Source organism: Emiliania huxleyi, assembly GCF_000372725.1.
Source record: "Emiliania huxleyi CCMP1516 unplaced genomic scaffold EMIHUscaffold_27, whole genome shotgun sequence".
Classification (NCBI taxonomy): domain Eukaryota; phylum Haptophyta; order Isochrysidales; family Noelaerhabdaceae; genus Emiliania; species Emiliania huxleyi.
The window spans coordinates 332,025-340,721 of NW_005200011.1; the positions used below are offsets into that span (position 1 = coordinate 332,025).

At 64.8% G+C, this 8,697-nt stretch overlaps 2 protein-coding genes across 2 annotated transcripts; both read left to right on the top strand.

The window, feature by feature from the left end:
- Positions 1 to 1,045: 1,045 nt before the first annotated feature.
- EMIHUDRAFT_101014 (sulfatase modifying factor) lies at positions 1,046 to 2,866 on the top strand (the record flags this gene model as incomplete). The annotated part of the gene is made up of 1 exon (XM_005776969.1): positions 1,046 to 2,866. The coding sequence occupies one exon, from the start codon at positions 1,046 to 1,048 to the stop codon at positions 2,864 to 2,866; it is 1,821 nt and encodes a 606-aa protein (XP_005777026.1).
- Positions 2,867 to 5,090: 2,224 nt separating this feature from the next.
- Positions 5,091 to 6,008, top strand: EMIHUDRAFT_354409 (hypothetical protein). The gene is made up of 2 exons (XM_005776970.1): positions 5,091 to 5,408; positions 5,429 to 6,008. Exon 2 carries the CDS (start codon positions 5,509 to 5,511, stop codon positions 5,881 to 5,883), a length of 375 nt encoding a protein of 124 aa, XP_005777027.1. The 5' UTR covers positions 5,091 to 5,408; positions 5,429 to 5,508; the 3' UTR covers positions 5,884 to 6,008.
- The last annotated feature ends 2,689 nt before the right edge of the window (positions 6,009 to 8,697 follow it).

Genomic DNA, 8,697 nt, shown 5'->3' on the forward strand with positions numbered 1-8,697 from the left:
GGCCGAGTTGCCGCTTGCTGGGGCTCCAACCCAGCTCCACGTCGAGCCCCAGGCTCGCACGGCACCAGCCTTCGTATCGAGCGAAGACGGGAAAGACTGTGCCGGACAGGCATCAGTCCGGTTTACACGCTGCACGGCCGAGTTGCCAAGCAGGCTCCTGGCCGAGAGGTGCCAAGAAGACTTGTGAGCAGGGACTCCGACCCTGACTGCCACCACGACACCCCGCAGGTGTCCATGGTGCCGGCTGCCGTATCGAGCGCTAGCCAGACTAAGCTGTGCGGTCGCACCGCACCAGCACCACTCATGACGACCAAGTTGCCGTCGATCTCATCGCTCCGCGATCTCGCCGGAGGAACCCCATGTCGGACATGGTACCTCCGGTGAGATAGTGGCTGCCAGTTCGAGACTGGGGCCGATCGAACTTGAGTTGTTCGGAGGAGGAATCCGGCCAGCACGGGTACAAAGAGGGGTACCCGGAGAATCCCCAGCTGCGGAAACGTAGTGTCGCTCAAGAGGTGCGATACTGCGGGGGAGTGTAAGGTGCCTATATGGGCTTCCAGTATCGGACCTTCAAGACATGCGCTTTTGGCCGGTGGCCTCCTCGGACAATGTGTCCTCGATGAATGGGAGTGGTCTGGGCGCAAACGATCGGTGTAAATGGAGCTAAAGCAGCGCGCGTATCCCGTCGTCACGCTCGACTCCGCGGCGCTCCAGGCAGGGCCGAATCCGACTCCGCGGCGCTCCAGGGCCGGATCGCGGTCGAATCTGGCGATTCGACACCGGTCGCTGGCTGCTCCGGACCGGTCCCGATGGTGTGGGCACCGCGAGCGGCACGCGGGACGCGGCGGTCTCGCGCGGGCCGTGTATACGCGGTGCGCTCACCAGTGTGAACCCCATCCCCAGGGCCTCCAGGGCTCGCACCTCAACCTCTCACAGACCAGCGCACAGCGCCATGACGTACTTGGAGCACTTGGAGTGCAGAGAGTAACCGCACATGACAAGGCTGTGTGAAAGATCGCGGTGCACCAATCCTGTCTAGATAGGAATGCGTGTCCAACGCCTCGCGCGTCGGCTCTCCACGGCCAGCGTGCCACGCGATCGCAGCTTCAACGGCCTGCACGCGGCGTCCAGCAGCCTGCTCGACGACGCCGACCTTTACGGTACGCTTCGTGAGAAGCACTTCCGCCTGCCGGCCGCGACGGTGCGCCACTTGTACGCCGACGCCGCATGGCGCACGCGTCGAGCCGCGCTCGCGGGGCTGAGCGACGAGCAGCTGCACGGGCGCTACGAGGCCTCGGTCAACCCTATCGTGTGGGCGCTGGGGCACGTCTCGCACTTCTACGAGGCGATGGCGCTGCGCCTCTTGGCGCCTGACGAGCCGCCGCTGCACGGCCCGGGCACGCTGCTCGCGGGCTGGGACGTCGAGGGTGCCTTCGACTCGTTTCGCGCCAACCACGCCGACCGGTGGGAGGGCGACGGCCTTGCGGAGGTGAGCCCCGCGGGGCGCTACCCCTCGCCGCGCTCGGCGATGCTTTACGGCTACCGTGACCGTGTGGCGGCGCGGCTTCTGGCGCAGCTGCCCGAGGCGGACGACGCGCTGCTCGGCGCGGCGGAGACCTACCTGCACGTCTACGCTGTCGTTCACGAGCACTGGCACATCGAAGACTGGCACCAAACGCGCCAGACTCTCGGCCTGCCGCCGCCGCCGCCGCCGAGCGCCGACGAGCCGCTGGTCCTTGACGTGCGAGGCGGCCGGTTCGCGCCGACGGCCGCGACGCTCCAAGCGCCCGACGCGTGCGCCGACGGCGGGCCGCTGCGCGGCGAAGCGCGCGTGCCCGGCGGCGAGTATGTGCTCGGCGGGTGCGCGGCGCAGCAGCCCTTTGTTCTCGACTCGGAGCGCGGCGCACACGCCGTGCGCGTGCAGCCGTACGCCATCGCCCTCGCGCCGGTGACCAACGAGCAGATGCTCAGCTTCGTCCTCGACGGCGGCTACCGCCGAAGGGAGCTGTGGTGCCACGAGGGCTGGCGGTGGCTGATGCGCGGCGGCGCGGCGGCCACGGGCCAGCACGAGGCTGGCACCGGCGAGCGGCGGGTGGCGCCGCGGTACTGGCGGCGCGTCGCCGCCGCCGCCGGGAGCGCGAGCGCGAGCTCCGTGGTGGACGGCGCGCTCGACGGGTGGGTGACGCGCTGCTTTGACGACGATGCCGCGCCGCTCGCGCGCCACGCGCCGGTCGTGCACGTGTCCTGGTACGAGGCCAACGCCTACTGCCGTTGGGCGGGGAGGCGGCTGCCCACCGAGGCCGAGTGGGAGGTGGCCGCGATCGCGCAGCCCGTCGAGGGCGAGGGCGAGGGCGACGGTGAAGGCAAAGCCGAAGCCGAAGGCGGCGGTGGTGGTGGCGGTGCACTCGGTGGCGGTGGGCGGCGGCTGCCGCGTGTCGAGCGGCACGCCGAGCCATGGCCTCGCGCGGCGGCGGGCGGCGAGCTGCTCCGCCTGTCGCCCGCGAAGCGCACCTTCCCGTGGGGCGAGGCGCCGCCCACGCCCGAGCGCGCCAACCTCGACGGGCTGCGCCCGTGCGGCTACCTGCCTGTTGACGCGATGCCGGGGGCCGACTCGGCCTTTGGCTGCCGGCAGATGGTGGGCAACGTGTGGGAGTGGACCGCCACCGCCTTCTATCCCTTCCCCGGCTTTGTCCCCGACTTTCCGTACCGCGAGAACTCGGCGCCGTGGTTTGGCTACCGCAAGGTCGTCAAGGGCGGCAGCTGGGCCACCTCGGCGCTGGTGGGCGCGCGCGGCGGGTACCGCAACCACTTCTGGCCAAACATGGACGAAACCTTTACCGGCTTCCGCACGGCGCGCGACCTCTAGCTAGGAATTCACCTAGTACTGCTGGGGTGCTGCGGCGTGTGACCGTGCGGTGGTGTTGTACACGCTGAGTTGTGTGTATTTCACGCCGAGAGTGTTGTCGGTTGTCGCGAAAACGAAACAGGAAAAAAGAATAGAAAATTCAAGCAGATAAAAAAGAAACTGCGGTGGCCGGAGGGGACTAGAGCCGTAGGGCGGTGGGGCGGCTGGAGGCGAGAGGGCGAGAGCGGCGGCATGCTGGAGGGCGCGGCGGCACCGGGGCGGGAGGCGGAGGCGAGGGCGGCGGCGAGGGCGCGGCGGGGCGGCGGCGTGCCGCTTTTATTGATGTTCATTGACATTGTTCTCGACGACGACGTAGCACACAGAGATCTCGACACTCGAGACTCTGTCGCCCGTCAAAGAACCAAACTTTTGTCCGCTCCGCCCCCCGCCCCCCCCCCGGGTCTCCGCTTTTTGGCGTTGGGGCTCGCGGGGTCGCGCTCGGTTCAGGGGAGACTTGCGCACCCGCTAACTTTAAGTGAGTCTATCGGTAAGCGCGGGTTAGCGCGGGTTCCACCGAGTTTTAAGCCACACTAGCCCAGCACGGGTCAGCACGGGTCAGCACGGGTTAGTTACCATAACCCGGCACTAAAACCCGCCACTAACCCGGCCTATCCGGTATGCCGCGTTACCCGTGGGGGTTTGTCTCGGGTTAGTCTCGGGTTAGCAGTTAGGGATCCGCCGGCGTCGGCAGCCACGATCATGGCCGTGACGGCCTCGCCCGCCATATCGATTCTCGGCCGATCCGCGATCGATCGCGCGTCCCAAAGTCGCCAAAAGTGGCGGCGAGTCGCAATCACCCGCCCCCGCCGCCCCTCCCGGCGGTCCCGCAGCTCGCGCGCATCTCCTCTTAACCCACCTGTAACATCACAATACTGTCCCGTTTTGCTGTTCACAGCTAGGGACGGCCTCTGCGGCAAAGTCAAACCACCCCACCGCCCACCTCCCACCACAGGCAAACCTTCGGCTCCCGCTCAGAGGCTCGCCGCGCCCGTGCGGCGCGCCGAGGCGGCGCCGAGGCCGGCGCCTTGCACCCGGCCCGCGGCCGGCACCGCCTCGCCCCACAACTGACCGCCCTGCGGCCCCTGCGCAGCGTACCACAGCGTCGCTCAAAAAGCGACGCCGGGTGTGGGCTGCTCCCTTGACCCGTCACCCGCCGCGCCCTCGCCCGGCCGCCTCACCGCCCACGGAGGCTGCTCGCCGCCGCCGCCGCGCGTCCCGCGCCGCCACGCATGCCCCTTGCCCTGACGCGCGCGCTCTGCAGCGGCGCAGAGCGCGCGTCCCTGGCACAGACGGAGCAGCGGCCGCGCCAGCGGTCGCTGCTCCGCCCCCCCGTCGCGCGCGCCGCGCGCGCGCTGCCGCCGCCGCCGCCGCCGCCGCCCCCTCCTCGCCGTCTTCCCCACCCTACCCTCTGTTGCGCGCGCCGCGCGCGCGCCGCCGCGCTGCGCGCCCCCGCCCCCGCCCCCGCCCCCGCCCCGGCTCCCAAGCGCCCCTTCCCCGGTAGGTGTGCGTAGAAAGTAGAACCAATCGAGAGGTGGCAGAAGCCGCCGTGTGTGACACATATTGCGGCACGTGAGAGTGAGACAGAGCCCCGGCAGCGGCCAGCGCGCGCGCGCAGCGGCCAGCGCAACAGGCGTTTCAAACAGCAAACGGGACGGCCTGCGCAGCCTCTAACTATAAGGGATCCCTGCCCCTAAACGGCGTTTCTGTCAGTACTGCAGGAAGTCTTCTTATTTTATTCCTTTGCAGGACAGCTTGTTGGAGAGTGTGAACTCAAACCTACTTCCTGACCGTAGCCTGACCGTCCTTGTGTAACCGTGTCTCATGTTTGGTTTGTCCTGCCGCGCACATTGTCAGCTGTTGGGTTTCTCCTGCCGCGCACATTGTCATCGACTTGTATCCGACTTGGTGGCTGTGGTGATGTAGCTAGCGATGGTGTGGGTCTCTAGTGACCTATACAGCTCCTCCGTGTTCCGTCTCCTGACATGGTACCGACCGGTGAGTGCACGGAGTGAGCAGTGCGGCACTGAGGCCGACATGAGAGCTGGTGCGGCACACAAGCGAGATGTGTTGCCGCACAGCATTTCCGGCTTACGCTCGATACGTTGGCTGGCACCATGGGCACCTGCGCGAGCCGTGGTGATTGGCTGGGCACAGAGGCTCGGCGCACGGTGGCACAGCGGCCGCCAACTGCTCGGCTCGGAGGCTGAGCAGAATGAGTACAACCGCAACATCAACTTGGGTGCTTGCGGATCTTCTGCGACAGAGCGCATCTCCGCCAGCACTGCGGCTGTGTGGACACGAGTATCCCCTCTTGCTTCTCCTTACCGGTCCGTTCTCCTCGCCTACGGACCACCATCGCAGCTGCTGCCTCCGCTACCAGCTCTCGGGCTGCTGCAACGGCAGTTACCGCAAAGATCTCGCACCGAATGTGGACCCTGCCTTTCGCCGCCGCTACTTCCGACGTCGCCGCTCGACACGACCGGAGCTGTACGCGATGAACACGCGACGATCGACACGCCCTCTCGACGATCGACACGCCCTCTCTGCCTTGTGTGGCGATTACCACGTCGTGGGGGAGTGTTGGGCATCTGTTCGACGTGGCAATGCCACTCTACCTCATTGCTGTCTCTTCCTCGTCTCGCCTCCTCGCGCTAGCCCGTCCCGCTGTCCAACGCCTCTGGCAAGAAGTCCAATGCGCCTCTACGAGCGTCTCTGCCGTCTGGACGTCTGAGACTGAGCCTGCCATCTCCGACGTCGGCGGCCCGTGGCGCAACATCAACGTTCGGGGCATTGAAGATCGTCCTCACGTTCCTGATGCGCTCATCCGCGTCAACGCGGCGAGGCCTCCCAACGGCCCAATCGCCGCGCCGCAAGGGGGCGCCCCCGCTGCCGCTCCCGCGCCCGCCGCGCCTGCCGCGCCCGCTCAAGCCGCCGCCCCGCGACGCTCAGCCCGGATTGCAGCTCGCGGCGCGCCATGACCGAGCTCCACAACGAGCTCCTGTTCATTATCTCCCCTTTCTCTCTCTCCGCCCACTCGGCCGCGCTTTGACCCCTTCACTGGATCATCTTAGCGCGCAAGTCTTGCCAACAAGCAAGACCATCCTTCGCGAAGACGCTTAGCCAAGGTTGGACGCTTAGCCAGCCCCGCGAGACGCCGGCGGGTAACCGGCATACCTACGCTCAGACACATTCACACTCTGCTGTTGTTGTCTGCCGCATCCTCACATTCATGAAGACTGCGGAGACAATGGGGGAGTGTTGGAGAGTGTGAACTCAAACCTACTTCCTGACCGTAGCCTGACCGTCCTTGTGTAACCGTGTCTCATGTTTGGTTTGTCCTGCCGCGCACATTGTCATGCTGTTGGGTTCCTCCTGCCGCGCACATTGTCATCGACTTGTATCCGACTTGGTGGCTGTGGTGATGTAGCTAGCGATGGTGTGGGTCTCTAGTGACCTATACAGCTCCTCCGTGTTCCGTCTCCTGACACAGCTGGTCGTAGCGACGGCCGATCCAGCAGTCGTCTGCGACATGGCAGTGGCCCCGGGTCATGTGCAGCTGGCCCCGAGCGGCTCAGGTCCCAGATCGAATCTCGGACCCACAGATTCTAGATTCCTTTAGATTCCCTGGATTCCCGCAACAACGATCTCTTAGCGGCGGCAAACAGAGGCGCAACTATGCCAGCAGCGAGGAGGCTCCTGCTGCTCAGCTACCGAGGCCTGGTGGCGTCGGCTGCTGCGTGGAGAAGACAGCAGCACTGTCCGACCTCAAAACATGCACAACAAGCGGGATTTTTGACTCTGTCCTCGATTCTTCAGTCGCTCTGCCGGACGCGCTCGCTTTGTCGCGAGGGTCACCGGTGCAAGCCGTGTGGACGCCCAGAATAGCCTCCCCTGGCTTAGCTAGAGTGAGAGATATTGTGCACATGGTCAAACTCTACAGTATATACACTGACACTTTACCTCCCAGAGCTTGTCTCGGTCCGCCACGGCCATCCTCAGCCTCCGGAGGGCCCCCGGCCGCGGCGCGGTGCGGCGGCGTCACAAATCCGACGTCAGTTCACCGGGACGCGATCGGGCGATCTGAAGTCCAACTAGGCGTATGGATTGTCCGCCCAGGGCTATCACCTGGACCCCTCAATGGGCGCCTGCGGTGCCGCCCCCACGAGGTGTTGTTCACACCTGTCCAACCATTCGTGCAGCAGGGACGCGCTGTGTGTGGCTGGCAGCAGCAAACTCAAATGACGACGGGTTGCAGCCTCGTAGCTCAACGGCAACATTGTGCATGAGGAAGGCTGATAGAAGTAGCACAGCCACACAACCAACAGCTTCTTGAGAGTATGCGGAGCGCAAGCAGCCGGTGATCAAAGGCGTGTTGCTGTCGGTGGCAGATTGCCAGAGGGACGCCGGCGCTTCGGTGCGTGGCTTCGGGGTGGTCGCAATTCCACCGCTCAACTTGGAGGCAGTGTGTCTAGTAGCGTGCTACAGCTATGACGGCGGACCTCACTGGGGCGCCGACGTGCGACGACCGTCTCTGGGATCGAAAGACGAAACCGCGTCCCAGGAGCTCGTGCAGAGCGCGCTCCGGAGCTCTGTGGCGGAAATTTTGAAGGGAACGTGGTGGCTTCCCACCGCCTCTGTATGTACCCAATAAAGTGCTAACACGACCCTCGGGCAGCAGGGGGTATGTGGCGAGCACACGGAGGCACAGTTAGGCCGCCGTGATATCGCCCTCCCGGGCACCCCGTTTCGGTAGCCGTTTAGGGGCTAGTCTTGGGTTACGGCGGCTCGTTCCTCCGCTCTCACGTGCGTTCACTCACTCGCCACACCACAAGCCGCGGGGGCGGGCATGGCGAGCGGGACAGTCTCATGCCGCCACAGGATCTACAATGTACCCCGCGACCTGGGTGGTCATGCCTTCTGTCTCTGTTGTCTGAGCCCGAGTCTTCGCATCTCGCCAACCAGCTCTAACCCGCTACCCGGCCCTAACTAACCGCACGAGGTATGGATAAACCAGACACCAGTATGTTATATCATAGGACATAACATACTGAGATACCAGGCTCTTCCCTGGCATATCAGCTATCAAGAAACCGTCTGACTTCTAGGAGGAGGAGCTCTGTATTCTGCTTTTTCAACACATCCCAAAAAAGCACATCATCCCGTTTTTGCCCATTTTCGGTCATCCGTCAAAATATCTGAAGATCTGAATGGGGGATTCTCCCCAAACCTTGCTCAGCTGATCCAGCCTGGGGGGAAGGCCAGCCCTGGGCAGAAACCAGCACCTCATTAGTCTTCCCTGAGCGTCACAGCTCGGTGATCGCGCCGGCCGGACACCACTGTGACGTCCGTTCCGGGCATTTGAAGGCAGCTTCTCGAAGTATAAGGCATACATCATGCGGACGCAAGTGGGCCCCGGTCTTTTGCGTGCCAGAGCAGAAGCCTCTGCCTCTTGGAGAGTACTGCCCATACGAGGACGCTCGCAAGGTGCTTGAACGGATGATCGCTGCCGCCAGCCCGCAGTGCATCCTCCGTTCCTCATGCATCGTAGTCATCTCCGCCGAGGGCGGCGTCCCATGTCGTCGTCCATGTCACTGCCACGCTACCTCGCATCCGATGCCGTGCCGTGAGCGCGGCCTGTGCTACGTGTGTGAGCGTGCCCACGGTGTGAGTGGCGGCCTGCTGTTGCACTTGTCGTGTGTGTGTGTGTGTGTGTGTGTGTACACACAGAGACCACGCGCCAAGCCAGCGCACATGCTAAGCGCACTGCGTTGTCTGTTTATGAGCTCTCTAGA